At 43.3% G+C, this 14,281-nt stretch overlaps 1 protein-coding gene across 1 annotated transcript in view; it reads left to right on the plus strand.

The window, feature by feature from the left end:
• Positions 1-4,564: 4,564 nt before the first annotated feature.
• Positions 4,565-14,281, plus strand: part of LOC121555943 (NADP-dependent malic enzyme) — a gene marked incomplete at its 5' end in the record, with an annotated part of 49,977 nt that continues 40,260 nt past the window's right edge. Inside the window, 2 exon segments of the mRNA XM_045218142.1 lie at positions 4,565-4,626; positions 12,529-12,690. Of these exon segments, the coding sequence (XP_045074077.1) occupies positions 4,565-4,626; positions 12,529-12,690 (224 nt within the window).

Here is a 14,281-nt window from a genome sequence, read left to right on the forward strand (position 1 = left end):
ACAGAAGCAAATGCGCGATTGATATGTTTTGGTAGGAGACAAAATACTTGAATTCTCTTGTGACCCCCAAAGGGTTCACAAGGGTATTCCACAGTGTTCTCTGTTGGGTTTGGAAAGAGTGAAGACCAGAGATATTTGCTGTGTCACAAACTCCTCCCTCCCTCTCTCTCCCAAATGAAAAATCTCTCCAATCCAAACAGATGATTTCTTTTGCAGAGAAAAGTTATTACCTTCACTGCTTTGTCCTTATTATTATTCTAGCCCATTGGCTCACAGCGATGTGGTGAATAAGACCATTACTAATGAACATCTGAGAGTTTTGATCTTTTTGTTATTTGTGACTTCATGTTTCAGTTAGTCTGAAGGCCATTTGAAAATATCTGAATCCTAGATTCATTACCCAGCAGCTGGACAAAGTTGGAATAAGCTGTTTTTTGAAGTTGCTTTGAAAATTAGTCCCAGCAGAGGTCATATCGGAAATCAGTCTGTGTGGTACAACCCATTGTAGTCTAGGTCTTGCATGTGTTAAATTACATGTTATTGTTCATGTCATTTCTCTTTATGGAAATCTTGGAGAGCAGACTGCAATTCTTCATCCTTAACTATGCACTGGGACACACACACACACACACACACACACACACACACACTGACACGCACACACCCATAGGATTACATCAATATGGGAGGTATCTGTGTGTCACTATCTGTGAGATCTTGTCAGTGTATGGTTACTGTCATAGCTGTGTGTGTGTGTGTGTGTGTGTGTGTAACTGACAGAGTTTGCAATACATAACCGCTCATAAGCCATACAGTATTTCAACAATGACAGCACTTATTCGTAATGAGACTTTAATTACTCTAAATAGTACAGTAGGTACCTGGCTACCATAACAGTTACAGCTGTGTTGCTGTCACAGGACCCAGAAGTGGATATTGCACAGTATAACTGTACATAGCTGTCCACTCTATGCCTATATCTTTCCACTCTTATCTGTCCACTCCAATCACAGATGCATATTAAATGAAGGCTAGTATCAATGGTATTGTAGGTACGGAAACTGTCCCAGATGTTTTATGTAACCCACTGTTTGGGCCTTGGCTTTTTGCCTTGTAAAAGCACTTAGAAGTCTCTGAGTGACATTTTAGAATGCTTTCAAAATCAAATCCTATTAAGATTGACTTATTGAACTTTGACCAAAAAGGTTGCGTTGAACAGCACATAACTGGCACAGGTTGTTTCACCCCCCATTGCATTCTCACTGTGCTCACACACACACACAGCTCACACTGCTTAGTGACAGTTTAGCTGTTCAGAGGTAATGGCTAACGAGCAGCAGAGAGAGTCTTGAATCGGGTGAGCGGTGAGGTGCAGGTGGCGGATGTATTCTGGGTGAGTGGCTGACTCTCTGTGTTTGTTGAGGACACGGGTCGGTAGTCTGTCAGAAGTTGGTGTCTCTCTGGGGCTCTGGCCATGTTGTGGGTCAAGGTTAGAGAGCAGCTCCTGCTGGGGCTGTATTGTTGCTGTGGTCCCCCTCTCGGCACACACTCCCTGGGTTGTGTTTTCTGCTGGGTTGTGGGTCAGCGGTATTGCTGATTCAGCCCGGTGCGGTTTTCTTTCCTTCTCTCTCCCTCTTCCTTCTTTCCGCTGGTCTCTCGTTCTCGTTCTCGCTCTCTCTCTCTCGCTCTCTCTCTCTCGCTCTCTCTCTGTCTCTCACCACACAGTCTCCGAGGAGGTTCTACACAAGACTATACCATCCACCTATCAGTGCTCAAGTTCTTACAGACAGTTATACACTCCACAAACACCCCTAACCAACCTCATACTGTATCTATCTCAAGGTGTGCATTCTTAAAACACATTTGATCTCTCAAATACATTGTTAAACAGTATTGTGTCTCCTTCCTTTCAAGATTCCCTTTGATTTTGTCACCTAGATCCAGATGAGTTGATTCTGAGAGGTAATATGATTATGATTATGGGGTCATTAGACTCTTGGTGAGAAAGCTCAGATCTCGCCCCCTTCTCACGGAATAGCTCACCCCTTTCCCTTCAGCCTAGGAGATGCGGCAGAAGAATGTCCCACTCCCTGTCCTATTGTAACACCAGTACTGTTCCTAAGGGATGGAGAGGGTGCTGGAGGCCCTGTACAGATGTTTAGAGGGGGTCGGGGGAAAAGGCGTCAGAGGCGCTGAGGACACCTTCTCCATCATCTCAGGGTCATGGGGTCAACGTCTCCCCCGACAGCACTGAAGAGTGCTGAGATAGATAGACAGTGAGAGGGAAAGAGAGAGAATGGGGGAAGGGAGAGAAATAATGATAGAGGAACGGATTGGGAGAATTCAAGTGAGATATTTGAACAAATAATAGAGCTATAATGCTGTAATGAGGAACATCAATGGTCATAATGTGTTAAGAGCCATGTCCATGTCTATCACATCTCAGACGAGTAATTTTCACCAACACCAGTGAATGGGGTCAGTCCAGCCAGTGAGGACCATCCCTTTCCCCCGACCCCCTCTAATATTATATTATATATCCCCTACCAACACCACCATCAACATGCTCCTTTCCCTGGCCTGGATCTCTTAGCTCTGGGATTGGCAGCATCTCAGCTCTTTGCCCCACGGTCGCTGCAGGCAAACACACCCAGCAGGCCTCACACACTCCACTGCCACAATGCTCTCACAGGCTTCTCACACACTCAACTCTCACAGGCCACACACACACACACACGCACACACATAAACACTGCACACACACACACTGCACGCACACACTGCACGCACACACTGCACGCAAATCCAGCTCTTCACAGCTGTTTAAACGCTACACAGACAGACTGAGCAAATGATCCACAAATGAAGCGCTTCAAACAGGACGTGCGTGTGTTTGTGTGCATGTGTTTGATCACTGATGGTCAAACACATATGAGTTGTCGCTGATCGTTAGCTTTCCCGTTACGTGAGTGACCTCTGGCAGCCATTGCTAGTCCAGTTTAAACATTTAGAAGAGTGTGACTGACCATGGATGTTTTGGTTTTTATGTCTCGTTTGTTCTTGTTTTGGTCCCCTCTTTGACCTCCCTAACAGGTCTCAACTCGAGAGAGGTGTTCCTCTCTCTTTCTCTTTCCCTCTGTCTTGCTCTCACTGTCTCTCTCAATCTCTCGTCTCTCATCCTTTCAATCTTTTTCTTTTGCTGTAAAATCGAATTTCCATCTCTTACTTCCTGCTCTTAATTTCCTCGTTGTGTGTTTCTTTCTCTCTATTCTTATTTTGGAAATAGCGACTCAGATTCATCAGAAACGTGGTAGGAGGACACAGTGTTTACCTATGGAGGCCAAATATGTAGAGCCCCGGGGGTGAGTGACGTGGGTCAACATGTGTGAGAGGCTCGCTCTCTCTACCTTTTAACTCAAGTCATGTGGCCCCCATACTGACTGGTCCTCTATCAGCCTCGTACACACATGCATATAGACGTATACCTACGCGCACACAAGCACATGCATGCACAGTCACACAGACATAAACATGCAAACAGACATGCACGTACACACACACACCATGGAAACTAACCCAAAACCCAAGTTTCAACTCCAGAGGTTTTCCAAATGATATGATGTAGTAGAAAGGTTGGAAGGTTTCCAGTTTCTCCGGGGGATGAAATGTGACTATTCATGGCTAACCGAATCTCACAACTCTAATCTAGTAGGCCTTGATACAAGGATTGTGTCATCAGGTTTGTCATTACTATTAGACTTGTTGTACTGTCTCTGTACTGTTATTGCCTGTTATTGTCTGTAGTTACCTAAGTCTGGCAGGGAAGTTAATACCCAGCCATGACATTGGGGTTGACCTCAGCTGAAACTTTAAAGTTATCAGGGCATTTTTATGTGACACATTTATGTCTCCCTTCTTCTTTCCAACCCTTTTCGTGTTCTGGTTATTTTTTAACAGGGTTTTGGGCTGTTTGGTGCTTCACATTTTTGTTCTCGCTTTCCAGCTTTTTAGTTTATGAGCAGATTTTACAATAGAGATGTTTTTTTTATTGTTGCTGGCACATATGAAGATGATAGTGCCTCCACATCATGGGCAGATGGCTTTGTTGGGCCGAGCTGAAACCCTTCTGGGCTGGACATCCCACACTGTGGGCCTACACACACGCACACAGACTAAGCGTATCGATCTAGCTTTTCCTGGAGCAGAGGAACAATAGAGGGGTCCCTGGCTCAGCTATCTATTTTCCAGGTGGCATCTGCTCTGGGATATTACAGCATACGTAGGGGGGAAAAGGGCACAAAATAGGATTGAAACTTCAAAAAGCTACTCAAATGGTGCTTAAAGTTAATTCCAAGCTTCCACTCAGGTATCAAAGAACCATTTAAAACTGAATGCAAAGACTAATGTTTTCTCCGTACTGACCATGCACTGAGCAAAACTACAGTATTTCCTTATGCTGGTAATCGATGCGCAATGTAAAAGGTACTGTAAACAGTTTATCTGGTCTCACTCATTATAACTCATCTGATCTGATCTCTGATCTATTCCAGGGGTCTTTTCATCACCATCCATGACCTCACTCACATCTCCACCGTGCTCCAGAGCTGGCCAGAGAAGGACATACGCGTAAGTCTATGGTCAAACCTGAAATGGCACCCTTTTCCCTATATAGTGCAGAAATAGGGTTCCATTTCAGACACAACCTATCTCTCTATTAGGGGTGCTATGCCCTTTACGATGTTAAGCCTAGTTGTTCTGTCTGATGGTTAAAGGCAGGTATTGCTACTGGGGAATGCAGGGTTTTGCTCCAGGCCTGTTGTAAATTACACACCTGATCCAGCGAATCAAGGTCCTGGTGAGCTGCTAATTAGTAGAATCAGGTGTGTTTGATCAGGGTTGGAGTGAAATTCTGAGAGTAGCTCTCCAGGAGGAAGTTGGGCAGCCCTGACTTAGAAGTCAGGGGTTAGCAATCTTGGTAGTTCTCTGTATGGACACTGGGATAACTGGGGATAGGCACCAGTGGAGGCTGGTGGGAGGAGATATAGGAGGACGGGCTCATTGTAATGGCTGGAATGGAGGAGAGATTTGGTTTCCAAATGTTTGATGTGTTTGATACCGTTCCATTAATTCCGTTCCAGCCATTACAATGAGCCCGTCCTCCTATAGCTCCTCCCACCAGCCACCACTGATAGGCACACGTACACTACATGACCAAAATTAAGTGGATACCTGCTCGTCAAACATCTCATTCCAAAATCATGGGCATTAATATGGAGTTGGTCCCCCCTTTGCTGCGATAACAGCATCCACTCTTCTGGGAAGGCTTTCCACTAGATGTTGGAACATTGTTATGGGGACTTGCTTCCATTCAGCCACAAGAGCATTAGTGAGGTCAGGCACTGATGTTGGGCGATTAGGCCTGGCTCGCAGTCGGCGTTCCAATTCCTCCCAAAGGTGTTCGATTGGGTTGAGGTCAGGGCTCTGTGCAGGCCAGTCAAGTTCTTCCACACCGATCTTGACAAACCATTTCTGTATGGACCTCACTTTGTGTACGGGGGCATTGTCATGCTGAAACAGGAAAGGGCCTTCCCCAAACTGTTGCCACAAAGTTGGAAGCACAGAATCGTCTAGAATGTAATTGTATGCTGTAGCGTTAAGATTTCCCTTCACTGGAACTAAGGGGCCTGGACCAAACCATGAAAAACAGCCAGACCATTATTCCTCCTCCACCAAACTTTACAGTTGGCACTATGCATTGGGGCAGGTAGCATTCTCCTGGCATCCGCCAAACCCAGATTTGTCCGTCGGACTGCCAGACGGTGAAGCGTGATTCATCACTCCAGAGAACGCGTTTCCACTGCTCCAGAGTCTAATGGCGGCGAGCTTTACGCCACTCCAGCCGATGCTTGGCATTCCGCATGGTGATCATAGTCTTGTGTGCGGCTGCTCGGCCATGTAAACCCATTTCATGAAGCTCCCAACTAACAGTTATTGTGCTGATGTTGCTTCCAGAGGCAGTTTGGAACTCGGTAGTGAGTGTTGCAACCGAGGACAGACTATTTTTACGCGCTATGCGCTTCAGAGGTCCTGTTCTGTGAGGTTGTGTGGCCTACCACTTGCTCCTAGACGTTTCCACTTCACAATAACAGCACTTACAGTTGACTGGGGCAGCTCTAGCATTGCAGAAATTTGATGAACTGACGGAAAGGTGGCATCCTATGATGGTTCCACGTTGAAAGTCACTGAGCTCTTCAGTAAGGCCATTCTACTTCCAATGTTTGTCTATGGAGATTGCATGGCTGTATGCTCGATTTTAGACACCTGTCAGCAACAGGTGTGGCTGAAATAGCCGAATCCACTAATTTGAACTGGTGTCCACATACTTTTGTGTATATTTAGTGTAACTCCAACTTTCTTGTAAATCATGCATTGATGTCAATGAGTTCAACAGATATATTCAGTTAGGATCTGGCCTGTTTGAGGCCATTACAACCAACTGAGCTTTAATATACCAGTGCAGCTATGTGCAAGTCATGATCTTGTCATATAGAGTCAGTATGACGAATCGTCCAGGTATTCCTCATGTAAAGATATACCTGCTGCAGCCGCTAGCCGCTCTACCACCTGTTCACAGCTGTCAACACAATGGCATTTCCCTCTGCAGCCCTGAGCTCACACACAGGCCCTCTTATTATCCATACAACTATTTATCACTATCCAATGCCCTACTTACATAGTTCCAATAATAAAAAGGACCAATAAAGAAATAAACTATTAAGTCCCAAATGCATGGGACTATTAATGACATTTATCCAAAAAATAATAACAGGTTTTGCTGTTAGAACAATGTCATAAACCCCTAATCATGTGTTCATTAGGCATTAAAAAAATGAGTAGGCGGATGACATCATCCCTTGAGGCGGTGTCAGGGTGCTGTGGAACCAGTGTGGAACAAAGCTGTAAAAGCGCAGTGCCAGAGGGGGCGCCGTCATAGACTAATCATGGAAAAACACATGTGTTTTGGGATCGAACATATTGTGAAGTTGATTGAGTTGATATTGATGATGGAGTGCTCCTGATGATGATTTTTACATTTTTTTTGTAAGATATATATATTTTTCAAACAATATAAACATATACAGACGAAATACAACAGACAGACACACACAAACATCTTTGACGTCACACCTGCCCAGACCCACATATTCCCACCACATCTATCCAGTGCTTGTAAGACTCTATGCCATATGGCCTCAAATTGCGCTATTCTGTTTTGTTCTGTTCTGTTCTGTCGCCCACACCTTTTCAATGTTTAAATAATATTGGATTTGATTCTTCCACTGTCTTTACCATGGAGGATCATTTGATTTCCAGATTCTAAGAAATGTTTTTTCAAAATGATTGAGAAAGTATGGTGCAACCCATTGGTTATCTCATCTCACCCTCATGCAGTGTCTTGAAGTATGCAGATAGACGGATGAAAAGTAAAGATACATTGTAAAACAGCCAACTTTCTAACGCCACCCATAACTTTTGGACTTTATAGCACTCACAGAAGGCATGAATTATGGAGACATTGTTAATTTTACGCTTAAGACATGACTGCCGTTGTGCTGTAGAATTTGTGAGTTTTGTCTCTTGTATAATACATTCTATACATTAGTTTATACTGGATTAAGCGTACATTTTCGTTAACTGTAATTTCGTTAGTTATGTTCCAACACTCCCTCCATCTTGTGCCAATATCAGTTATTTTTAAGTCTTCGTTCCAATAGTTTATATCTGCAAGGTTTTGTATATCTTACCAATCATATGAATTTCCTTTTCTGACTCAAATAGGATTCCCTCAACATTGCTCTGATGTCCAAAAGATTGTATTTGAAAATGTATTCATTGGTAAGTCCAAAATGACTTTTTAATTCTGTCATGGAAATAATTGTATTTCCTATTACCAAGTCATTTACGGTGTCTATGCCGTTAGTTTTCCATGTGGGACAATTTTTCCGTGAATTCTGAAAAGCTATCCAAGGATTGTTCTATAGGGATGTGTTTTAGGGAGTGATATTGGTTCTTGTAGAATCCGTTTAATTTTCTTACATATTGTTATTGTGTTCTTAACTATGAAGTTGTTAATGTTCTTAGCTATAGACACGTGAAAAGATTCTGGGGATGTGCATACGCATCTTCAATATATACCCTTTGTTCCTCTTTAGTGCATTTAACAATATGTCGCAGGTAAAAGCCTTTGGCGGTGAGTAGATACAATTCCCAATCTGGAAGGTTAAAACCACCTTCAGACTTAGGGAGATGTAAAACTTTCCTTTTGTTTTATTTGCCCATATAAAGTCTTATGACAGGGTATACTTTTTTAAAGAATGTCTTTGGTGGGGTAATTGGTATTACCAAAAATAAATATAGGAACGTTGGGAACCATGCCATTCTAAAGAGGTTTATTCTACCTGTAAGATTTATGGGAAGATTGTTCCATTTAATTGTTCCATTAATAGTTCCATCTGCTTTCATGTTGTTGAGGAATGCGATACAATTAAGCAATAAGGCCAGAGGAGGTGTGGTGTATATGGCCAATATCAAATCACATTTTATTGGTCACATACACATATTTAGCAGATGTTATTGTGGGTGTAGCTCCAGCAGTGCAGTAGTATCACAACAATACACACAATACACACATCTAAAAGTAGAAGAATATAAATATTAGGACGCGCAATGTCTGAGTGGCATAGACTAAAATACAGTAGAATACAGTATATACATATGAGATGAGTAAAGCAAAAAGTCTATGTATATACCACGGCTGAGGGCTGTTCTTAAGCACAACGCAACGCGGAGTGCCTGGACACAGCCCTTAGCCGTGGTATATTGGCCATATACCACAAGCCCCAGAGGTGCCTTATTGCTATTTTATACAACGGGTGGGTCTAATCCTGGACTCTGATAGGTTAAAACCGCATTCCAGCTTGTGTCTATTCCACAAGTTACCACCGGCTAAAGCTATGACGTTGAAATGCCTATTTACTCTGTTCCATCTCACTGCGCAATTCACTGTCTCATCAGCCCAGCCAGACAATTTATAAAGTTGATCTCCACTGTAGAAAGCATCTGGACATTATCTCCCATTTCTTTTAGACTAGCAATTGGTTTTCAATAGCGGAGATTTGTGTAAACCTTGCTGTCTGTCTCTGACATTTGCAACATTGTTTCAATATTGAAATTCGATCACCCGCTATCCCATAATAATGAATGTGTAGGAGTCGGGACGAGACAGACAGATAGGCTGCTTTTCTCAGCCAGTCGAAATTATAATTCAGCATAATGTTTATGGATATACAGTACCAGTCAAAGGTTTGGACACACCTACTCATTCCAGGGTTTTTCTTTATTTTTACTGTTTTCTACATTGTAGAAAAATTGTGAAGACATCAAAACTATGAAATAACACATATGGAATCATGTAGTAACCAGAAAAGTGTTAAACAAATCCAAAATCCAACAGGTGTGCCTTCTTAAAAGTTAATTTGTGGAATTTCTTTCCTTCTTAAAGCGTTTGAGCCAATCAGTTGTGTTGTGACAAGGTAGGTGGGGGTATACAGAAGATAGCCCTATTTGGTAAAAGACCAAGTCCATATTATGGAAAGAAAAGCTCAAATAAGCAAAGAGAAACGACAGCCCATCATTATTTTAAGACATGAACGTCAGTCAATCCGGAAAAGTTTTTTCAAGTGCAGTCGCAAAAACCATAAAGCGCTGATGAGGACCGCCAAAATGAAAGGAAGACCCAGAGTTACCTCTGCTGCAGAGGATAAATTCATTAGAGTTAACTGCACCTCAGATTGCAGCCCAAATAAATGCTTCACAGAGTTCAAGTAACAGACACATCTCAACATCAACTGTTCAGAGGAGACTGCGTGAATCAGGCCTTCATGGTCGAATTGCTGCAAAGAAATCACTACTAAAGGACACCAATAAGAAGAGACTTGCTTTGGCCAAGAAACACGAGCAATGGACATTAGAACGGTGGAAATCTGTCCTTTGGTCTAATGACTCCAAATTTGAGATTTTTGGTTCCAACTGCCGTGTCTTTGTGAGACGCAGAGTAGGTGAACGGATGATCTCCGCATGTGTGGTTGCCACCATGAAGCATGGAGGAGGTGTGATGGTGTGGGGGTGCTTTGCTGGTGACACTGTCTGTGATTTATTTAGAATTCAAGGCACACTTAACCAGCATGGCTACCACAGCATTCTGCAGTGATATGCCATCCCATCTGGTTTGCGCTTTGTGGGACTATCATTTGTTTTTCAACAGGACAATGACCCAAAACACACCTCCAGGCTGTGTAAGGGCTATTTGACCAAGAAGGAGAGTGATGGAGTGCTGCATCAGATGACCTGGCCTCCACAATCCCCCGACCTCAACCCAATTGAGATGGTTTTGGATGAGTTGGACCGCAAAGTGAAGGAAAAGCAGCCAACAAGTGCTCAGCATATGTGGGAACTCCTTCAAGACTGTTGGAAAGGCATTCCTCATGAAGCTGGTTGAGAGAATGCCAAGAGTGTGCAAAGCTGTCATCAAGGCAAAGGGTGGTTACTTTGAAGAATCTAAAATATACAATATATTTTGATTTGTTTAACACTTTGGTTACTACATGATTTCATAGTTTTGATGTCTTCACTATTATTCTACAATGTAGAAAATAGTCAAAAATAAAGAAAAACCCTTGAATGATTAGGTGTGTCCAAACTTTTGACTGGTACTGTATATACAAAGAAATATCAATAGAAAACAGCTTCAGTTTGAAGTGATTGTGTTAGCTGTGTTGTTGGCTAGCTCCCCTGAACAACAGTATCCTGATAAGAGAGCACATTTTCTATGCCAGGTGAAATCACGCGTTCTTAGCTCATTGTTATGGATATATCCAAATAAATGTCACTAGAAAACAGCTTAAACAATTGCAAATGCATCGGTTTGCTGTTATTCTGGCTGCACTGTTTGATGTGACTGTAAGTTAGCTGTAGTTGGCTAGCTAGCAAGCAAGGGATAAGAACGTTGCCAGCCAGTATGGCAATAGAACATTTAGAACGAACGATAGATACAGAACAAAAATACTTAACGACTGGGTCGCGTCTCTGGCAACCGAACCAATAGAACGAACCACCAGCCGGCTTTGGGTAAGAACCCTAGATTTGTGTCGGGACTATATCTCGTGGAAGGATGAAATAGTATGAATAAATCCATCAAAATAAATGTTTGAATGAAAATATATAATTATTAAAATATGTTGGTAATGCCCTCAAAGCTGGTGTTTGGAGGATATATTGCCACTGTTTGCCGGCCCTCGACTTAGTCTCGGGCCTAACAACACCCTTGCCATATCCTCCAAACACCGGCTTCTTGGGCATTATCACTTAAATAATCTGGTTACCAACATAATTAGAATTTTTTTTTGTCATGTACCACGGATTTCAGACAATCAGCATTCAGAGCTTTGTATATTTGTTGTTTGTTGTCACTTATTAAGCATGATTATGTTTTAATGTTAATGTCAGTCAAGTTATTGTGAAGCCAAAGATACATTTTCACAATTACGTGGACAAAGTTTTTCTAAACAACCCTGGTGATCAGGTTGTGTTACACAATCATTCGGTTGTAAAATCCAACATTGTAATATCCACACAAGAGAGAGTCAGGCAATCCGTTTGTTGTTTTCTGTTTAATGAGAGTACATAGTTAGGTTGGGTGAAGCAGGACCGGGCCAGACCTACAGGGGAGATGGAGGCGAAAAGCAGGATTGGTGGGTGGTTGGAAGGGTAGTGTGGGAATGTAGCGATGGAAGCACAGCAATGCTGTTAGCTAGTTTGAATATCTACTGTTAAATCATGGCAATGTAATGTATGCTAACTGTACAGTAATTGATTGGTTATGGAGGAAAGCTAGACTCCCTGCGGACCTGTCATCTACTACAAGACCATGGTGCTTGCCTACGGAGCTGTGAGGGGAACGGCACCTCCATACCTTCAGGCTCTGATCAGACCCTACACCCAAACGAGGGCACTGCGTTCATCCACCTCTGGCCTGCTAGCTCCCCTACCTCTACGGAAGCACAGTTCCCGCTCAGCCCAGTCAAAGCTATTTGCTGCTCTGGCACCCCAATGGTGGAACAAGCTCCCCATGACGCCAGGACAGCGGAGTCACTGACCACCTTCCGGAGACACTTGAAACCCAACCTCTTTAAGGAATACCTGGAATAGTATAAAGTAATCCTTCTACCCCTGTAACTGATTGGCTAATGAATATGCTGGCTTTATTTGCTGGTTACTGTATTTTCACTGCCTGATATTATGATAACATTTTTGACTAATCTGAGAGTTTATTTGGTTAATTTCAAACAGGAAGTCGAAAGGAATTTACTGTTATCTAGAGCCATAGACAGTCTGCTCTGACTGATAATGTATTTGATTGACACAGAATCACAGGTATGATTGACAGGTGTGATGTGCTGTGATTGACAGGCGGTGTGTGTGACGGACGGAGAGAGGATCCTGGGCCTGGGGGACCTGGGCTGCTACGGCATGGGCATCCCCGTGGGCAAACTGGCACTCTACACGGCCTGTGGAGGCATGCCACCCCAGCAGTGTCTGCCAGTCATGCTGGATGTAGGCACGGACAATGAGGTGAGAAGAGACACACCTAACAACCAAGTGAATAGATACATAGCTACATGCAAACAAGATGATACACTACACTTGACACCCGTCAACTACGTAACAAAGAAAACTGTCAACTTCGTAGCGTGTTAAATGCTAGATGTAATATGTCAGCTAAGAAAACACCCTCAATACGTTATAATCAGGTAAGCCCATCAGTCTCCAAACTCCAATTTCCGAGCACTAACAGCCAAGAAACGAGAAATTCTTAATGCAACTGAGGTAAGCAGCACTGTTCACCCATGCCAGCTAGAAAAGCACCTATCCCTCCTGCCAGCCCGCCAGTCAACAGTATTCGAAAAGGCACTCTGGTTTGGTTTGTCCTGCTGGTTCCACTGGTCCTATGTATGGTCTGGCTCTCTCTTTATAGTTGGAAGAGGAGCCTCACTCTGGGCCGGGTGGCACGTGTGCTGTGGCTACACTTTTAAACAGGAGCAAACTAAGAAGAGTCTGTGTTGTGTACACGGCTATATTTAAACTGTGTATTTTCACCATGTAATCCAGAGCTGGGCCAAGGGTGTGGTACCACCACCATATGCCTGCTGCCAGGCTTTTTAGCCATCCTCTGGTTTGCTGGGCCTGGACCTGCTCTTCTTGCCTCTGGTTGAGTTTCAGTATAAGAGTTGGGGAGAGGATAAAGGGTGATTTGTGGTTAGGTGGGTATAGGACTGGTCAAAGACGTAAACGACCAACAATAATCAATGGCGATAGAGGGAAATAATGAGAGACACTCCATGGGCAACAATAAGAGGACACCAGTATAAAAGAGGGATAAATAAAGGAAGGGGGGAGGGAAGGAGAAGGGGAGCAGAGTTAAACAGAGGAACTAGCCCTATCCCTGTCAGCAGTAGCATTCGCTGTGTGGATGGTCTCCACAAACTCTCTCCATGTCCTCTTATGTCGGCTGGCCAATTCACACTTCATCAAACCACACTGAGACCCAGCAGAAATCCCCCATATTCATAAATCACACATAAAAGGCCTATGAGAAAACCAATAAAAGAGCTTACATTACAGCATGAATACAGTAGGTGGCATTGGATCTGGGTGTATAGGAATACGTTTTCTCTCTCTCTGCCAGTTTATCCCACTCTATTCTACCTCATAGCAGGGGTAAATACCATGGCCTTCTGCCCCCATCCCTTTAATGGCATCTCCATGCACACTTCTATGCATGAACTCCATTGTTCTATTGAAAGATTTTGAAAGACCATAGACTATCCCGAAGACATCTATAGTGCACAGATCCAGTTCAAGGATGCTTGGGTGATTTGTCAACTATTCCCGGACGTTTATAGGCATCAAAACACCACTTTAACTAGCTGCCTCAGAGTCTTTGATCCACAGCTCTATGTCTGTGTCCTCAATGCACTCTGTACCTGCTGCCAGAGGATGGGAGGAAATAGGGGTTTATTACCGTGTCTGTCTGCACCCTAAAAGGGTTATTTCGCTGTCCCCATAGGAGAACCCTTTGAAGAACCGTTTTTGGTTCCAGGTACTTCTGGTTTTCACAGATGGTTCTACCTGGAACCAAAAAGGGTTCTACCTGGAACCAAAA

Source organism: Coregonus clupeaformis, unplaced genomic scaffold, assembly GCF_020615455.1.
Source record: "Coregonus clupeaformis isolate EN_2021a unplaced genomic scaffold, ASM2061545v1 scaf1400, whole genome shotgun sequence".
Classification (NCBI taxonomy): Eukaryota; Metazoa; Chordata; class Actinopteri; order Salmoniformes; family Salmonidae; genus Coregonus; species Coregonus clupeaformis.